The 20,061-nt window shown below is 30.4% G+C and overlaps 2 protein-coding genes across 13 annotated transcripts; both read left to right on the forward strand.

Annotated features, from left to right (window-relative positions):
- Window positions 1-1,860: 1,860 nt before the first annotated feature.
- Window positions 1,861-13,050, forward strand: LOC103487161 (beta-glucosidase 11-like). 10 transcript variants are annotated; one of them, XM_051084012.1, is made up of 13 exons: window positions 1,861-2,082; window positions 2,179-2,242; window positions 2,867-2,919; window positions 3,171-3,246; window positions 3,356-3,427; window positions 3,515-3,602; window positions 3,801-4,062; window positions 4,148-4,263; window positions 4,394-4,611; window positions 4,842-4,882; window positions 5,121-5,190; window positions 5,309-5,399; window positions 5,502-5,966. In XM_051084012.1, the coding sequence occupies exons 1-13, from the start codon at window positions 1,939-1,941 to the stop codon at window positions 5,719-5,721; spliced, it is 1,515 nt and encodes a 504-aa protein (XP_050939969.1). In that variant the 5' UTR covers window positions 1,861-1,938; the 3' UTR covers window positions 5,722-5,966. The 10 variants fall into 10 exon arrangements, with proteins under 10 accessions (XP_050939969.1, XP_050939966.1, XP_050939967.1 ...); XM_051084009.1 differs by lacking the exon at window positions 5,502-5,966 and adding an exon at window positions 12,661-13,050 and having other exon boundaries at window positions 1,866-2,082; XM_051084010.1 differs by lacking the exons at window positions 5,309-5,399; window positions 5,502-5,966 and adding exons at window positions 12,435-12,525; window positions 12,661-13,050 and having other exon boundaries at window positions 1,867-2,082.
- Window positions 13,051-14,295: 1,245 nt separating this feature from the next.
- On the forward strand, window positions 14,296-18,471 carry LOC103486813 (protein N-terminal glutamine amidohydrolase). Of its 3 annotated transcripts, XM_051084015.1 has the most exons (8): window positions 14,309-14,456; window positions 14,683-14,788; window positions 14,884-14,993; window positions 15,557-15,634; window positions 15,784-15,914; window positions 16,446-16,570; window positions 17,966-18,137; window positions 18,287-18,471. In XM_051084015.1, the coding sequence occupies exons 3-7, from the start codon at window positions 14,892-14,894 to the stop codon at window positions 18,115-18,117; spliced, it is 588 nt and encodes a 195-aa protein (XP_050939972.1). In that variant the 5' UTR covers window positions 14,309-14,456; window positions 14,683-14,788; window positions 14,884-14,891; the 3' UTR covers window positions 18,118-18,137; window positions 18,287-18,471. The 3 variants fall into 3 exon arrangements, with proteins under 3 accessions (XP_008443128.2, XP_050939972.1, XP_008443129.2); XM_008444906.3 differs by lacking the exon at window positions 14,683-14,788 and having other exon boundaries at window positions 14,296-14,456; window positions 14,884-14,989; XM_008444907.3 differs by lacking the exon at window positions 14,683-14,788 and having other exon boundaries at window positions 14,394-14,456.
- The last annotated feature ends 1,590 nt before the right edge of the window (window positions 18,472-20,061 follow it).

Consider the following 20,061-nt stretch of genomic DNA (forward strand, 5'->3'; position numbering starts at 1 on the left):
AATATTGGTCTTTTGCTTACATCGGTCGCGTGTAAAACAATTTATTAATAGAGAATAGGTGCATGAGGCCTGAAGAAAGAAGCTAGAGGAAGAATTCAAGTCAAGGAGAAAAAAATGCATTTGTGAGTAGTTAATAAAGAATGAAGAGAAAATGCTATGTCTCGGAGAATTAAGACGAATGAAAAAAAATGAGACTACTATGGATTACTTTTAATCATAACTTCCATAAAGTAAGACAACATTTAGATGTCTATTAATTGTAAATATCATTTTGAGATGAAATGATGTGAAAATTTAATGAAAAATATTTAAATAATGTTAAAAATAAATAAATGTTATTAAATTATTGGATTGATAATAAAGCTAAAAATTCATAAAAGTAGGAAATTAGAAAAACTAACGTTATAGAAAAGTTTAACAATTTGTCGAAAACAATATTATTGGCTTGTAAAACTATTGACTTGTATGTAATTAGAGTTGGACTTAGTTAATTTCTTTTTTAAAAAAAGTTATCGAAATTCTGTCCAAACGAAAGGAATCAAAATATTTCCGATCTCAATTTTTTGGCCCAATTAGAAAAAAACAAAATTTTCCTACCAAAATTAAAAGGTCATCTAAATATCTATATTTGGATGGAAATTTTAAGCCATAATTTAGAAAAGGAAAAAAGAAATTCAAGCTAAAAATCTTAAATAATGAAAAAAATACATTGATATTAAATCAAACTTTAACATTGCATATTTAATGTCTGAAAACAAAAGGCATAACAAACAATGAAAAGAAAGAGAAAAAAAGTAAAAACGATTTAACGTGTAGAGAAAAAAAACCATAATTTATGGACTTTTAAATGATAAATTTAACAAAATATTTACAGAAGATAACGAAAAAAACTTTTGAAATAAAATAGAATATAAAATTTTACTTAAATAATTTAATTTACTTTACTATATTTAAAAATTAACCCCACAGCCATATATATATATATATATTTACAAAACAAAGGAAACAAAATGTAGAACGTGGAGGAACTTGGGTCAAGAACGGTGATGGAGACAGAAGATTATATATATATATTTAATGCCATTTTCCCCCTTCTTCGTCAGGTAGCTCCACTATTCAAGGCGTTTGGTCCCGAGGAAAATACTTGTTTGCTACGAACAAAGTTTCACCTCTGTTTGAAAAGGAAATGGACATCGTCGTCTCTACATACATAACTGAGTATAAAGCATTTTAGAATGGTTCCAACAATGCTCTCTGGGTTTTTGTCTCAAATGTGACAATATCATACCATTTGTGGATATATAATCGACAACAATTGACTCTACCAAAATAAACTAAGTCCGTTGGATCAGAAAACCAACTCACACTCCGACCGATCTAATACTCACTCCTATGTGAACTTTCAGGAGAAGATTAGACCTCATTTGTCTTTTACCTTCGAACTATTTTTCATTTAAGTCCTTTAAAAGGATCCTTCGTACAATTATTTCGATTTGGTTTACTGATTATTTAATAACGAAGCAATTAGGTTGTAGTCTTATTCAATTAATATGAAAGCCAACATTATTGTTGTGGGTGAGATTCTCGAGGATTTCAAACAAAAGCAGCAATCCTCGTGGATGAATGTGAATCCCAAATTGGAAAGAAATGGTTGGAGGAGTGACAAAACGCTCAGTAGTAGATGAGTAAACGTTTGTTTGAGAGGAGGAGATTGAGGGTACGTGCATATGTACATCAAAGGTCTCTTTTATCATATCTTTTATCATGCTGAGCACCAATCACGATAAAAAGATGGACCCACACACCGATATTTGAATTTAAACCAACAATGAATGCATACATCGTCTCTCATCTCTTTCATATTAATATTTTAGTTCGTACATAAATAAGTTAACAGAGAAAGATAAAGCAAACTTAGTTTGTTCCCAAACAATAACAATGGGTATCGATACCACCATCATCATCGGTTTGTTGCCTTTTTTGTTCTTGCTGATATCCATTTTAGGAGGCACTAATGGTGTTGATAATAGATACGATTTTCCATCTGATTTTATCTTTGGTTCTGGCACTACTGCTTTTCAGGTCTGCTAGCTAGCTGTTTTTTCATATCCAAAATTTTCTTTTTTTATCATATTTCGTCTTCAAAGATGTTAACTTTTTGGTTGAAATTTGATTAAGGTGGAAGGGGCAGCCAAGGAAGATGGAAGGACTCCTAGCATTTGGGATACTTTTGTTCAATCTGGTACTCTCTCTCTACTCACAAAGGTTTACTCTTTTTTTTCGGGGGTGTTTCTACGTGAAACTATGAATTTAAATGATATCACTTTTTAACTTTCAAAAAATTTCAAGAGTTTTCTTATTACATTAAAAAAAGTTTTAAGAACTGTCTGTTAGTTTTGGATAAAAAAGTAGTTCTGGATGAAAATTCTTTCGAAAGTTTCAAGAGTTTTCTTGTACGTACTTCTTTCGAAACCCTTTAAAGAAGTACATTTACAAAGTGTACATACAAAAATAATCGTTAGGTAACTCATTTCTAAAATTATTTGAATTAAATTTTTAATAGTTTTACATCAATTCTCATGAACTGAAAGTTTTTGAAGTTCCAAAATTTGGCCTATTGACATTCCAAAAGTCGAGTATATATGGATACCATAAGTGTTGAACTCAAGAAAAGAGTCGTTGTTACGGTGGTTTTATTACTTTAGTAACGTTTCGATCTCACATATTTAGTTTTCATAAAGCTTGGCTTAAGAGATTTGTAGAAGACTTCCATATATGTATTAAAAACACAAAACCAAATTCTTAACTACAAAGCAGTGCCTGAATTTTTTTTTTCTTGTTTTTGTTTATGTGATTTGAACAATAGGACAACAGACAGGAGACACCGACGTAGGATGCAATCAATATCATAAATACAAGGTTTGCATGAAAATTTTCAATATATATCTTTCTTTCTTTTTCATTTGGATTGATTTTCATGGCCAATTATATATGGTTAAAAAAATTGAACTTAAATGTTCATCAAACGATTGTTGTGCCATAAAAATCCACTGTCTTAGAAAGAAAAATTTGATGCGACCTCGACGTTAATTTCACACACTAAAATTTTGGTTTGCAGAAGTATGTTGATTTGTGGTGAATTAATTACTGATTGTTAATATAATGTACAGGAAGATGTGAAGCTTATGGCAGATGTGGGACTTGATGCTTATAGATTTTCCATCTCATGGTCAAGACTCATTCCAAGTAATTACGACACAAGTCTTTGTAGAAATAATAATATTATCCTCACTAAAAAATAGAAATGAAATTATGCATTTGATCACCATATTGCCCTTTTTGTTTGTCTGTTTAGATGGAAGAGGGCCTTTGAACCCAAAAGGCTTGGAGTACTACAACAATCTCATCAATGAGCTACTTCTTCATGGTTAGTGAAAAATTTTAATATCAGTCAGCCATAAACAAACTAACATATTACTTGATAAATTTGTTGTTCTTATTGATTGAATAATAGGCATCCAACCACATGTGACATTACACAATTATGATCTTCCACAAGCACTTGAAGATGAATATGAAGGATGGATTAGTCCAAAGATTGTGTAAGTTTATTCGAACCCGTGGACGATGTTGTTACGTATTACTTTCAATTTTAACCCCTCTATTTTCTTTTTAAGTTCTGTTACTGAATCACACTATAATTAATTATATATGTCTTTTAATTTGGTCTCCATTTGTGAATACACATTATTGGAGTAAGCACCTAAAACTAATTGAAGCTATTGAATGTGTGAATGTAGAGAAGATTTCGGTGCATATGCAGAAGTTTGCTTTAGAGAATTTGGAGATAGGGTGTTGTATTGGACAACAGTGAATGAGCCCAATGTGTTTGTACTTGGAGGTTATGATTTGGGATTTTTGCCACCAGAAAGATGTTCATTTCCATTTGGGCAAAACAAAAATTGCTCCAAAGGAAACTCTACAACTGAGCCATACTTAGCTTTGCATAATATTTTACTAGCACATGCATCTGCTGCAAACTTGTACAAAACAAAGTACAAGGTATAGTGTCGCTCCAAACTTTCCTTTGAAAAAGTTATACTTCCGTTTTCTTCTAAAACTTTTTAATACAAACATGTATGGATAGGACAAACAACATGGACGTATAGGAATCAGCATCTATGGAATTACACTTGCTCCTTCTACCAATTCAAAAGAAGATGTACATGTAGCTCAAATAGCCGAACAATTCTTCTATGATTGGTAAGTTTTGGAGTTTTTTTCTCTCTCGAAGACCTAAAATCTTTTATCAAAGATATATGCGGAAACCGATTAAGCTATATATGTCGATATTGACAAAACCTTCTTGTTTATTATTGTTGGCTTAATGCAGGGTCCTTCATCCATTGATGGTCGGAGACTATTCTAATTTGATGAAGAAAATAGTAGGCTCAAAACTCCCCATTTTTACAAAGGATGAAGCCAACTTAGTGAAAGGCTCTTGTGACTTTATAGGGATCACATATTACGGAGACATGTCATGCAAATACATGTCTAACAATTGGAGCGGAGAATATAGAGATGTCAATGCTGATCTACAAGCACAAATTGGTATGTTTTCATATCAAAATTAAGGTTAAGTTACAAGTTTAGACCGTTTAGTTTCAAAGCTTTCAGGGCTACTCGTGCCTAATCCATAAATATTTTAAACCTCGCTCCCAACGTGCTTCTACTCTTAGGAGCTATTTGGGGCACATATTTAGAGTTATTTAGTATTTAAATTACTAGCTAAATTGATATCAAATTACGCCTTATTAACTTTGTATTACATTTTGAAACAGGATTTCTATCTGCAGCAGAAAAATCTTTAACGTCAGCTAAGGTGAGAGTTGGAAATTTACGACTCTTTAATTAGTATCATAGATGGAGAATCGAATCTCCGACCTAAATAGACGTAGTAGTACATGTTAATTATCGTTGTCGGTGACACATCACTTAACAACATTTTTGTTTATTACTATTCTCAATTCCTCTCTTTTTAATAAAGAAAAACATAGACATAACTATGATGTTTGAGAAACTGAGTTAATCTATTTCTAATTTATATTATTGTATTGTAGAGCCTGAAAGGAGTGCTCCAGTATTTAATGCAAGAGTTTGGCAACCCTCCTGTCATTATCTATGAAAATGGTATCTCTCTATCTTGTTAAAGAATCCCATTTTTCATATCATTTAACTTCCTAATTCTATTTGTTTTTAAGAACACCAGTGAAATTAATTTGTGGTGTTGGAAATGATTTACTTATAGGTTTTGAAACTGAGAGGAATTCATCGTTGCAAGATGTGGCAAGAGTGAAATACATGATGGAACATATTCAAGTAGTTTTCGATGCATTGAGGTAACTCTCTTACACGTATTTTCCCGTTCCTACGATGATTATATAAACGTGCGTGTGTGTGTGTATATTGTCTAAAATGTTTGAATAATGGTTATTTTGTAGGAATGGATCAAATATAAATGGATATTTTACATGGTCATTTATTGATGTGTTCGAGTTATTGACGGGTTACAAAACAAATTATGGATTATTCTACGTAGATATGAATGACCCCAATCGAAAAAGATATCCTAAGCTCTCTGCAAAGTGGTATTCCAGTTTTTTAAAAGGAAAAGCTTCTACAAGTTTAGATTTCGATGCAGAGCTTTTGTTTTATTCTTAGTTCAAAAATTAGTGTAAAAGAGAAACTATTATACCCAGATGTAAAAAAAAAAAAAAAAAAAAAAAAAAAAAGACTAAATCAGCCTAGCTCTTTAAATATGTATGATTCACCTCAAGGTACCTAACTAACGTTCAATCGACAACTTTTATGTATTAAAGGAAAATCATACTTTTGAAAAAGAAAGCATAAGATTCATTAGTGTTACTATTGATCGTGAATCCAAACAAAATAGTTTTTTTTCTCAACTCTTCGCCTGCACAAGCATGTGTTGCTTATGCACCAAAAGCAAGCTTGTCGATACGTTCTCTCTCTCTCTCTCTTTTTTCTTTTTATCATGAACTCATTAAAATGATGCTCTTTTGAACCAAATTTAATTCAGCTATTGTTAGAAGACGTTATGTGAGAGTTTGCGTGAATATATTTCAATTGTAAAATTATGATGTTTCACACACCTTACCATCTCAATCATATTCATATATAAAAAAATGTATAAGATACTTCTCTAATCATGATTTCAACTTGAATATCGAATCTCATCAACATCAACAATTGAAATATATAATTTTAATGTGAACGAAAACTTTTAAAAATAGTTAATTTTAGATGATTTTTCTTTTCTTTGTGGAAGGAGACGATGGTTTTATATAAATTAAATATATCTAATATTCACCTTGACCAATTATGTATGTAAAACAAACAGATCCGTTTTCTCCATCATATATCTTAACTTGAATAGTTGCATCTTATCAATATTAATGGTTTGGTTTGGTTTGAGAAATATTGGACATAATGTAAGTCATCATAAAATGTTGTCTCATCGTAAATAAACTTTCACAAACAAATCCTTTCATCTCAAATAAATTGTTGCTATGTCTCGTACACATTATATCTTCGCACCTTTCAAATCGGCACCAAATTAGAATTGGAAGGGAAAAAATTAAAATATCATTTTGAACCATATAATTTGATTTTGTTTTTATAGGGATGGTTGTAAATATACAATTTGATTCAAAATAATTAAGTGTGTAACAATATTTTAAAAGTATTGCAAATATAGTAAAATCTGTCAAATTCTATCAATAATATGAGTATAAGATCATATTTTAAATAATGGTTTCATTCATAAACAATAAGAATATTAATGATAAAAGTCTATCATCTATAGACTTTACAATTTTTTAAAAACGTTGCTATATAGCTTATAATTATTCCGAAAATTATTATCCATTATAATTATCATTTTCTATATTTAAAGACTTATTTTTAAATAAACCAAAACTAATCAAAATATGTTTAGGGTTTGGTTGATTTAAAAATGAATAAATTAATTGAAAAAAGAACATTTGAAAATTCTTGGAAAGTGGATGTTATGAAAAATTGCTGGTAGGACCAGATTTCAAGAAGGAACTCAACTAGCCGATTAGATTAAGCCATGGCTGCAACAGCATCAACCGTAGAATCGAGCGATTAGGATGTTTTTCAGTTCCGTCATACTCCTTTCTACTGGTAATAAATCGAAACATTGCCTTCGCAGTCTGAACTATTATCTATTTTGTCGTTGTTTCTTTGTTCTTAAACATGGGTTTTTTAGAAAAAAATCTTCAACGTGTTCTTTTAACGATATGCTGCTAAAATTTCCCATATCCCAAAGTGACCCAAGAAAAAAGGATGTAATGAAGAAGAGTACAAGACTAGAATTTCTTGCCAATTTATTCTTCCGTTACCCTTTTTTGTAGTGTAATTTTTATGGAACTTTGGACTTGAGCCTAACTAACTGCAAAGAAATTACTTTAGTTGGCAGTTCTAACAATATTTGAACTGCGCTGGAATTGAATTGAATGCGGTATATTTTTTAAATATGAAGTTTCATACTTGTGGTACCGCTGCAACCATATCAAAGATAGAGTCTGTTAGCTACAATTCATTTTTTCTAATGCATATGTTCACAATTATCACGTGGTTGTGATATTTTCACAATTATCACAAAGTTCCACATCAATTTGAAAAGGAAAATATAAGTGAAGTCAATTATCTTTATTGGTATAAAACATTTTAGAATAGTTCCAACGAAAACAAAACTAGGTAGGTTTTTGCTCCAAAGTTGACTGTGTCGTACTATTTGTGGATATATAGTCAGAGGTAGAGATGAGCATGATAGACTAAAATAAGAAAGTCAACTGACAAAAACCGACTCAACCAAAATAAAATAAGTCAGTTTGGTCAGAAAACCGACTCCGACTCCAACGGATTGATGTTCACTCCTAGATGGAATAATTTAGTAGGATGATGACATCAGGAGAGATGAAGGGTGCATGTACGTTAAATGTCCTTTATCATATATATGAAAAAGACGAGATATGGTGAACACCAACCACACAAAAAGATGAACCGCACACTGATTTTAATATTTTAGTTCATATAAATAACAGAGAAAGATAAGGCAAATTTGATTTGTTCCCGAACAATAAAAATGGGTATCAACATCATCATCATCATCATCATCAGTTTGTTGCCTCTGTTCTTGCTGATATCCATTTTAGGAGGCACTGATGGTGTTGATAATAGATGCGATTTTCCATCTGATTTTATCTTTGGTTCTGGCACTACTGCTTTTCAGGTCTGCTAGCTAGCTGTTTTTTCATATCCAAATTTTTCTCTCTATCATATTTCATCTTTTTTGGGTCTTCAAAGAAATTAACTTTTTGGTTGAAATTTGATTATTAAGGTGGAAGGGGCAGCCAAGGAAGATGGAAGGACTCCTAGCATTTGGGATACTTTTGTTCAATCTGGTACTCTCACCTTCTCTCTCTACTCACAATATTTTACTCTTTTTTCTTTTTTGTGACTTTTTAGTTTTTCTAAGCTGTTTTTATTTGAAACTATGGATTTAAATAATATCACTTAACTTTCAAAAAGTTTCAACAGCTTCTCTATTACATTAAAAAAGAATTTAAAAATTGTTATGCTCTTAGTTTTGGATGAAAATTGTTATTACTTTCTTTCAAAAATTTCAAGAGTTTCCTTGTACTTTCAAAATTCATTAAAGAAGTACATTTACAGAATGTACAGACAAAAATCGTTAGGTAACTCATTTCTAAAATTATTTGAATTAAACTTTTAAAAGTTTTACATCACTTCTCATGAGTTCAAAGTTTGTGAAGTTCCAAAATTTGGCCTATTGACATTTCAAAAGTCGGGTATGGATATCACAAGTGTTGAACTCAAGAAAAGAGTCGTTATTGCGGTTGTTTTATTACTTTAGTAACGTTTCGATCTCACGTATTTAGTTTTCAAAGCTTCACTTAAGTAAGAGATTTAGAGGTAGAAAAAACGTTACATTTGTAGTTAATTTCCATATATATATATATATATATATATATATATATATATATATATATATATATATATATATATATATATAGATATATTAAAAACACAAAACCAAATTCTTGATTACAAAGCAGTGCCTAATTTTTTTTCTTGTCTTTGTTTATATGATTTGAACAATAGGACAACAGACAGGAGACACCGACGTGGGATGCAATCAATATCATAAATACAAGGTTTGCATGAAAATTTCAACATATATCTTTCTTTCTTTTTCATTTGAATTGACTTTCATGGCCAATTATATATGGTTAAAAAATTTGAACTTAAACCATTGTTACACTAAAATTTTGGTTTGGAGAAGTATGTTGGTTTGTGGTGAATTAATTACTGACTGTTAATAATGTATAGGAAGATGTGAAGCTTATGGCAGATGTGGGACTTGAAGCTTATAGATTTTCCATCTCATGGTCAAGACTCATTCCAAGTAATTACGACACAAGTCTTTGTAGAAATAATAATATTATCCTCTCTAAGAAATAGAAATGAAATTATGCATTTGATCGCCATATTCCCCTTTTTGTTTGTCTGTTTAGATGGAAGAGGGCCTTTGAACCCAAAAGGCTTGGAGTACTACAACAATCTCATCAATGAGCTACTTCTTCATGGTTAGTGAAAATTTTTAATATCAGTCAGCCATTAACAAACTAACATATTACTTGATAAATTTGTTGTTCTTATTGATTTATTTACATGATTGAACTATAGGCATCCAACCACATATCACATTATACAATTATGATCTTCCACAAGCACTTGAAGATGAATATGGAGGATGGATTAGTCCAAAGATTGTGTAAGTGTATTATTATTTGAACCCATGGACGATGTTGTTATGTATTACTTTCGACTTTTAGTTTGTTTCTTTAAGACGTGATGCATTTTAACCCCTCTATTTTCTTTGTAATTCTATTACTGAATCGTGCTATAATTAATTATATATGTCTTTTTAATTTGGTCTCCATGTGTGAATACACATTATTGGAGTAAGCACCTAAAACTAATTGGAACTATTGAATGTGTGAATGTAGAGAAGATTTCAGTGCATATGCAGAAGTTTGCTTTAGAGAATTTGGAGATAGGGTGTTGTATTGGACAACAGTGAATGAGCCCAATGTGTTTGTACTTGGAGGTTATGATTTGGGATTTTTGCCACCAGAAAGATGTTCATTTCCATTTGGGCGAAACAAAAATTGCTCCAAAGGAAACTCTACAACTGAGCCATACTTAGCTATGCATCATAGTTTACTAGCACATGCATCAGCTGCAGATTTGTATAGAACAAAGTTCAAGAAGGTGTAGTTTCTTTCCGAACTTTTCCTTCGAAAAAGTTATACTTTTGTTTTCTTCTAAAACTTGATGGTTGAGGATCCCACGTTAAAAAAAATCAATAGATTTTATATTTAATAAATTTATTTATTTTGCTGAATAACTTTTTGATACAAACATGTATGGATAGGACAAACAACATGGACATATAGGAATCAGCATCTATGGAATTTCACTTGCTCCTTCTACCAATTCAAAAGAAGATGTACACGTTGCTCAAATAGCCAAACAATTCTTCTATGATTGGTAAGTTTTGGAGTTTCTTTTCTCTCGAAGACCTAACATCTTTTATCGAAGATATATGCAGAAACCGATTAAGCTATATACGTCCATATTGACAAAACATTCTTGTTTATTATTGTTGGCTTAATGCAGGGTCCTCCATCCATTGATGACTGGAGATTATTCTAATTTGATGAAGAAAATAGTAGGCTCAAAACTCCCAATTTTTACAAAGGATGAAGCCAACTTAGTGAAAGGCTCTTATGACTTTATAGGGATCACATATTATGGAGACATGTCATGCAAATACATGCCTAACAATTGGAGCGTAGAATATAGAGATGTCTATGCTGATTTACAAATACAAATGGGTACGTTTTCATATCAAAATTAAGGTTAAGTTACAAGTTTAAATTGTTTAGTCCCAAAGCTTTCAGGGCTACTTGTATCTAATATATTACAACGCTTAACCTCCAAGATTTTTTCTTAATCTCTATTAATTACTTTAAAAACCATGAATTTCTTTCTATCTGAATTGATTTTTCCTTTTTCCTTTTTCCTTTTTCCTTTCTCTTTTTTCTAACTTTTCCTCTTTAATTTTCTTACCAATCTCTAAACTTTTTTAAAATAAAAAATTAAAAAGAAAAAGCTTCCTTTCATTTTTTTCTATGAAAAGTAATTTCATTCTTCAAAGATGTCTCCTTGAATAGTTCTTTTCAATTTCTATTTTTTTACCTCTTTCTAGAGTTCTTCTATCGCTGTATAATTTTCTTTATAACTTTCTTACTTTTTTTCCTCGAAATGTAATGTCCTAATTTATTTATTTATTTATTCTTCTGAAGAGGGGTTATTTTGAAATAATTTGATGGTCACCCCAAACCAAAGATTAAATTATCCATATTGATGTTAATAAATATTGAGATTTTAATTTTACAGATATGTCGATAAAATATCTACATTGACAGATATTTTAAAAGTCACAAAATTTATAAATTTTATTTAGATTAATAATTAGTTGTATTTACTCAAAAAAAAAACTAATTTACGTAAATATAGTTATTAGTATTTCTATTTATATTAGACTAAATAATGACATATTATCTACAAAAAAATCGATGTTGGATATATCGAACCCTTGAATTTACAGAGATATGAACAGATATATCAACATATCCGTGAATATTTTAAACCTCACTCCAAACATACTTCTACTCTTAGGAGCTAGTGGGGGCATATAGAGTTATTTAGCATATTTAAATTATTAGTTGAATTGATGATTGTGCCTTATTAACTTTGCGTAACTTTTTGACACAGGATTTCTATCTATAACAGAAAGATCTTTAACGTCAGCTAAGGTGAGAAAATTTACGGTTCATTAATTAGTAGCTTTCTATCTGATCTTCGAACTAAATAGATAGAGTAGTACATGTTAATTATTACGGTTATTGGTGACACATTGTTTAACAACATTTTCATTTAGTACTATGGTCTCAGTTCCTCTCTTTTTAATAAAGAAAAACATAGACATAACTATGATGTTTGAGAAACTGAGTTAATCTATTTCTAATTTATATTATTGTATTGTAGAGCCTGAAAGGAGTGCTCCAGTATTTAATGCAAGAGTTTGGCAACCCTCCTGTCATTATCTATGAAAATGGTATCTCTCTATCTTGTTAAAGAATCCCATTTTTCATATCATTTAACTTCCTAATTCTATTTGTTTTTAAGAACACCAGTGAAATTAATTTGTGGTGTTGGAAATGATTTACTTATAGGTTTTGAAACTGAGAGGAATTCATCGTTGCAAGATGTGGCAAGAGTGAAATACATGATGGAACATATTCAAGTAGTTTTCGATGCATTGAGGTAACTTTCTTATAATTCATAAATAATGATAAGCTCTTTATTACTTAGATCTGTTACATTCAACTTAATTAATTACATAAACGTGTGTGTATATATATTGTCTAAAATGTTTGACCAATAATGATTATTTTGTAGGAATGGATCAAATATGAATGGATATTTTACATGGTCATTTATTGATGTGTTCGAGTTATTGACCGGCTACAAAACAAGTTACGGATTATTCTACGTAGATCTGGATGATCCTAATCGAAAAAGATATTCCAAGTTCTCTGCAAAGTGGTATTCCAACTTTTTAAAAGGGAAAACTTCTACTAGTTTAGATTCTGATGCGGCTACGAAGCTCTTGTTTTATTCTTAGTGCAAAAATTAGTGTAAAAGGGAAACTATTATACCCTTGAAAAATGTCAAAAGAAAATACTAAATCAGTCTAGTTCTTTAAATATGTATCAACAACCCACGTATTAAAAAGGAAAATCATATCCTTGAAAAATAAAGCATAAGATCGATCGGTATTACTATTGATCTTGAATCCAAACAAAATAGTTTTTTTTTTCCAAGTCTTCGCTCACACACAAGCATGTGTTGCTCATGCACCAATCGAAAGCTTGTCAATACGTTCTATCTCTTTTTTTCTCTTTATCACGTTACTCATTTAAAATGATGCTCTTTTGAGCTAAATTTAAGTGAACCATTGTTAGAAGTCTTTATGTGAAAGTTTGTGCAAATATATTTCAATTGTAAAATCATCATGTTTCACACCTTATCATACCAATCACATTCATAGGTAAATAAATGCATATCGTACCTCTCTCAATCAATATCTCAACTCGAATAGTCGCATCTCATCAACATCAACAATTGAAAAATATAATTTGCATAATTAATGTGAACGAAAACTTTTTAAAATAGTCAACTATTAGATGATTTTTTTTTCTTCGTGAAAGGAGGATAGATTATTTATATAAATTAAATATGTCTAATATTGGCCTTGACTACTTATGTACGTAAAACAAATAGATCTGTTCTCTCCAACAAATATCTTAACTTGGATGGTTTCATTTTATCGATATCAATTGTTGGTTTGGTTTGAGAAATACTAGACATAATGTAAGTCATCACAAAATGTTGTTTCACCATAAATAAACTCTCACAAACAAATCCTATCATCCCAATTAAATCGTTGCTATGTCTCATAGATGTTATATCTTTGCTATGTCTCATAGATCTTTTTTTTTTTTATCCTTTCAAAAAAAATTATTCAAATCTTCACAAATCTTTCACCAAATCTTAACTTTTTCTTTTGCTTTTGTCAATTTTCTCAACTATTTCTTGCAATTTTTCCTTTTCCTAATTTTTTCTTTCCATAATTCTTAATTTTTGCTGCTCGATTCAAGAAAGGGAAGGAATTAGGAAAAGAAAAAAAAATTAAATGATAATTTACAAGAAATAGAGGGAGAAATTGAGGAAAGTTGAAAAATTAATTAAGATTTGGCTAAAGATTAAAAAATTGAATAAGATTTGGAAGATTGACAAAAGTAACGATAGTTAAAATTTAGGAAATATTTGGGAAGGTTAAATTATTTTTTTGAAAAGACAAAAAAATTAAATAAAATTTGGAAAGATTTGAAAATTTGTATAATTTTAATATTTTAAAAAACCTCAGGGTCGATCTCGACGGAGATTAACCAACAAAGACAGTTTTACGAGTTAAAAAAAAAGTACTATTTTCCAAAAAATGTAATATTTTTAAAACGAAAATCGCTTACTTTTGCCAACATTTCCAAAATTGGTAGTAACAAAAATGGGTTTAGGACCAGATGTCTAAGGAACTCAACTAGCCGATTAGATTAAGCCATGGCTTCAAAAACATCAACTGTAGAATCGAGTGATTTGGATGTTTCTCAGTTCCGTCGTACTCCTTTCTACTGGTAATCAATCGTTCCATTCCCTTCACAATCTGAATTGTTATCTATTTTATCATTGTTTTTTTGTTCTTAAACATGGGTTTTTTTAAAAAGATCTTCAATGTGTTCTTTTAACGATATGCTGCTAAAATTTCCCATATCCCAAAATGACCCAAAAAAAAAAGGATGTAATGAAGAAGACAAGACTAAAATTTCTTGCCAATTTATTCTTCCGACACCCTTTTTGTAGTGTAATTTTTATGGAACTTTGGACTTGAGCCTAAACAACTGCAAGAAATTACTTTATTTGGCAGTTCTAAAAATATTTGAACTGCGATGGAATTGAATTGAATAGGGTACGTTATTGAAATATGAAGTTTCATACTTGTAGTACAGCCTCAACGAAATGGATGATCAGCTTTGAAGTATTTTTGTATTTTCAATTTTGCAGTGAGGAGAATGTTTATTTTCTATGCAAGAAATTATGTACAAACAGATTGGCTGATGCAGGGGGAGCTGATCTTTTTGTTGTTTTCATTTCTAATGAGAAGAAGCAGGCACGTATGTTGTTGTTTCTCTGGTAATTTAGCCATTTCTGAGGATATATATGTTTTGCTAAATCAGTGCTCGTTCTTGTGACTATTCAAAGTGTAATTTCTAGTCATTGGTAGGCTTAGGTTCGATAATGATGGCATGATTCGAGAAATTGTGCTCGTGCTCTTTGTTAGAAAGAAATGGGAAGGCTGTTTTGAATGGTAAAAGATGGTGGAAAACATTTGGCACTTCATAATTTTTAGGAGATCTCCTTCTAGTTTTGTAATTACCCAATCTCTTAGATAGCTACCATTTTGGATGGCTTTTTACCTTTTGGCATAGGGGTTCCTGAAAGACTTCTCTTGTTTCTCTTTTCATTTCCTTCTATCAATGGGGAATCTTCTTTTTTTTTTTTTTCTTATTTCAAAGAAATGTTTGCTCTGCATGCAAGATTAGTTTCAAGCCTGGTACTGATTATGTTGTTCATGTCATTTGATAAAATCTAGTTAAATTCATCTTTCTTTGAGTGAAATCCTTGTTTACTAATTAAAAGCCTAACTTCCCCCACCCCTGAAAACAAATTTATTTAGATTCCCCTTTGGCATCAGAAAGCCAGCAAAAGAGCAGATGGTCTTGTTTTGTGGGATTACCATGTCATTTGCATTCAGGTAAGACACATTCTATTCTATCCTACTTTAACAATTGCTGTTTGAGTCATAATCACCTATTGAGTTGCATTAGAACTTTATTTTGATCATTGCTGCAGGCTTTTCTTGTTTTTTTACTTTTAAGATGTTGAGTTCATTTCAATTGACAGAGAAAGATAGAAGGTGAATTTCCTTTTTTAGTGTGGGATTTAGACTCAGCTCTTCCTTTACCTCTCCCTCTGGGTAGCTATGTGTCACAAGCTATCAGGCCGTCATTTCAAATCTCCCCTGAGTATCAAAGGTAGAGTCTGTTAGCTACAACTCATTTTTTATAATGCATACGTTCACAATTATCTCGTCGTTGAATTTTATTGGTTGAAAAACATTTGGGGTGAGTGTTCTTAAATGTAGTGAGATACAAATTTTTCACTTTTCAAGTACCGTCACAGGGATCACTGGTAAGCTCGAGCACCCTGCTAGAATTTCGAAAAACTTTAGAAGCTGAGTCTAGAAGCACTACATCAAGTGAAGTCTATAATTTGAAAATTTTATTATGTTGGTATTATAATGGGGCTAATCTAATATTGATTCCTAGTTGATATTCTCCATATTGATCCAACTTTAAGCTTGACACTAATGTTCTTAAAACTGTTTTGTAAAAGTCTCTGTCTATCAAAAGAATTAGAATTGGTATTGGTATGATCTTGTATTGTGTTAATAAAGGTTTCTCAATATAGAAGGTAGTCATTTCTTTGTGAAGTGTAATTCAAGCTTAAAATACTTATACTGTGTGTCAAAATTTTAATAAAAAGCTTCTATTTTCTGGGGACAGGCTTTTCAGAATCATTCATGCTCCAATACTTTTTCGTCACTTTGCATCTGATAGAAGGCACATGAAAGATTCCAATGGAAATTGGATGGCTAAACCTCCTGACTATGAAGCCATTGTTGCCGAAGGTAAGAGTACTAGCTTCTAATGAGTAATCAATTTAGCCTGTCATGTTTCTCTATCCTTGAGAAATAGTCTTCTTGGGGCCCCAAATACTGTGTTCATGCACACCATTACTGTGTTTTTTGTTTTGACGATATCCTGTTTGTGATGGCTTCAGGAAAAAAAAATGGTAAAGAACTGCATCGAAAGACTTGGAACTTTTAAATTGTTAATTAACGATCCTAGAAAATTACATGCTGACATAAAAGACCATGGATGCATGCTTTGCTTTGCCATTGCTTGCTTGGTGATGCTTTGTTTAATCAATTAAGAGTATTGTTAGGATACCGCCTAACAAGAAAACAGTCGAGAACAACACCAAAAACTTAAGAACACTCAAATATAGAAGTACGTTGTAATATTATAAGAAAAGTAACCAAATATCCTAGCCTTTTGAGAGGGCTGGTCTCTCTCAAAGTTCTTTGCCCCTCAAGCCTCACTCAACTTATCTAATGACCCCAAAAACCGAACAAACTTGATATCTAATTGCTAGAATGCTCTTTACTACTAATCATACCAATAACACCAACTACTCAGATTAGGGGTCCAACGTATATATTAGTAATTGGTTAGGAGAGTTGATTATGGAATTTGGTTATAATGAGAGAAAAGGAGAATAGGGAAGATGGGTAATATTGTGGTAAGTGAATTCTAGCTTAAGAGTGATCTCAAGATTGGGAGGTCCAAGTACCTCGAAAACATGGTTATTATATTTCTTTCAGTATATTTGGGTTCTATCATATTCTCGTTGCTAACATTTATGTAAAAATCCATATTGAGGATTTTATAGATCACAAGAACATTGGAAGGAAACATGAAGATTGGTGGGTATATTTTATATCGTAGTAGTTTGAGATGCTTCACCAATCAAAAGGAATTGATTTGGACTTAGAATGGGGCTCTTGCTTGATATATTTTGTCAAGAATTCATCATCAAAAGGATAACTTGGGAAAGATTTGTTCATGGTTCAAAACTTCATTATAAATTGTTAGAATGCCTTTAATCTGTTATCTGGCGTTCTGAATGACCAGGCACGAATATGGCTAAATTCTCTTCTATTTGTCTTCGGTGAATCAAATTTGAAAGTTTGCTAGTAATTTATATGTTGACTGTGGCCATGTCATTCAACTTGTCTATTAATTATGAACTCTCTAAGTTGTCTTAACTGGAATGGATTCCTATCTACTGACTCTCTTTTGTATATTATGGAAGAACAATCAATATTGCTTTTCAGTTTATTTTTCAAAATCATTTTCTGAATTTGAAATCTAAAATGTTATTACATAGAATATTTATCGAATGACCTTTGGCTTTAATTGATCTTCTTTCATTGTTTCCTCATGTACTGTCTTGGTATCAGACGGAACTATGCACAACCTATATGAGTATATAGAAATCAAGACAGACGATGTTTATTCGAACAAGACCATTGATGTGAAAGATGCAGTTTTTTCTCGAAAACTTGGAGCGGTTGCAAATGATTTAGAGGAGTTTTTCACTCAAATTCTTTAAATAGGATCGAGAAAATTCTGGTAAGTTTCTAAAAATTTATGTTTTTGTTTTTCTATACATACACTAAAATTTGAAGATTACTTGAAAGTTGAGTTGTCTGCATTGCTTTACCCTAAAATCTGGAGCTGCTTTCTGAAATGAAGAATTTTGTTGTCCTGACCTTATGCAGTTCTTGTTGTACATGCCAATGCTTACCGAAGAGCTACTTGATCGGGAGCCTGTTTGGAAGTGATTTTAAATAGATAAAACGTTTTGTCATGGTTTAAATTCATTTTGGAAGAAGTTAAATTAACTTTGTTGGTATAGTTAAAAAATCTTTTTTACAAAATCAATTATACATCTCTTCTTCTAAAATCACTACCTCAACTATCATTTTTAAATATACCTGCCCTAATTTAGACAAAATTATAATAAGGTTAAGGTTAAAACATATCATACGGTCAAAATGGATATTTCATTTACAAATTCATGATATTTCAAATTTGCAACACAAAAATATAATAGAAATAAAAATAGTTTTTTTTTTTTTAATGCTTAACAAATTTCACATAAAAGGTATAGCATTTACATATATTTAAAATAAATTAGATATAATATGTAGACATTCCACCAAATAAAATAAGTGGAGTTCAATAAAAATGATGCCATAAAGAGAGAAAAAAACATCTATCAATTTTTTCTAATAAAAAAACATATATAACTAAAATAATTTTAAATAAAATGCATAACCACCTAGAAAAATCAAATGGAAAGGTAGTGGAAAAATGGGAATGCAAACAATCATGAAAATAACTTTCTAAAAAATGTTCAAACCCTAAAAGTGAAGCAAAATTTTGAAACTCAAAAAATAGAAAAACAAATCAATTAATGAAATTCAGTATAAAGAAAGTTTTCAAATTCAAGCATATGTAACACAAATAAGCATATCTACCAAAACATATTCAATATGATTCGTTTATATACATCTTAGGGATATATAGTACGATGGCAATGAATATATTTAAGAACAATAAAATATTTGTTCAAATACGAATATTGCAACTTTATACCCTTTATTATCTTCGAAAATTTTATTAAAAATAATAATTATGAAACTAAATTCATGACTTTAATCTATAAAATAAAATTTAAATTACTCAATGTTCGGATTTTCTATTATAATTAACTACACCATTTTTATATGAAATCCTTATTATTGTTGTTACAGAGGGTCTACTAATTTCTACCCATTTTTTGTCTCCCTCTTTGTTCAAAGGTTTACTATTTGCTATCCAAAATAAAATAAGAATTATACCCTAAACACCTTTAGTCTTTTTTAGATAAAATTTTCATTCTAATTTACTATAGAGTGAAGGGTGTTAAGATGGTTTTGATTGAACAATAAGCCAACTCCATGTTTTCTTCTTTTCTTTGGAAGAAAAACTTGCTCTCTCTTTTTTTTTTTTTTCCTTTCTCTTGTTTATTTTATAACAATAATAATGAGAATAATTTTTAATTGTGTTTTAGAAAAATCCAAAATCTTCCGTTTTTTTTGTTAATTTTCATAGATATAGCAAATCGTCAAAATATTTACGGGCATGTCACAAAACGAAAAAACTCGTGAAATTGACTATATGATTTGCTCTTTCTTCTCTCTTCTCTATTATTTTTTTTTTCTCTTCATTGTCTTTTTCTACCATTTTTCTTGTCGTTTCCATCCTCTTTTCTCTTCTTCGACATTTTCTTTTATTTTTTATTCAAATTACTATTTGATTCAAGATCCTGTATCAAATATGAAAAATCTATTTTTTTTTTTCAAACTATTATTTAAGATTGTGTGCCAAATAAAAAATATCGCAAAAAATAAAATATTGAGATACTAGATAGTCAAATCTAATTGAGAATAGTAAAATCTAAATAATTGTTTACCAAATATATTGAGCAGTAGATGTCAGTTAATTATGG

Source organism: Cucumis melo, chromosome 4 (genome assembly GCF_025177605.1).
Source record: "Cucumis melo cultivar AY chromosome 4, USDA_Cmelo_AY_1.0, whole genome shotgun sequence".
NCBI classification, from domain to species: Eukaryota; Viridiplantae; Streptophyta; class Magnoliopsida; order Cucurbitales; family Cucurbitaceae; genus Cucumis; species Cucumis melo.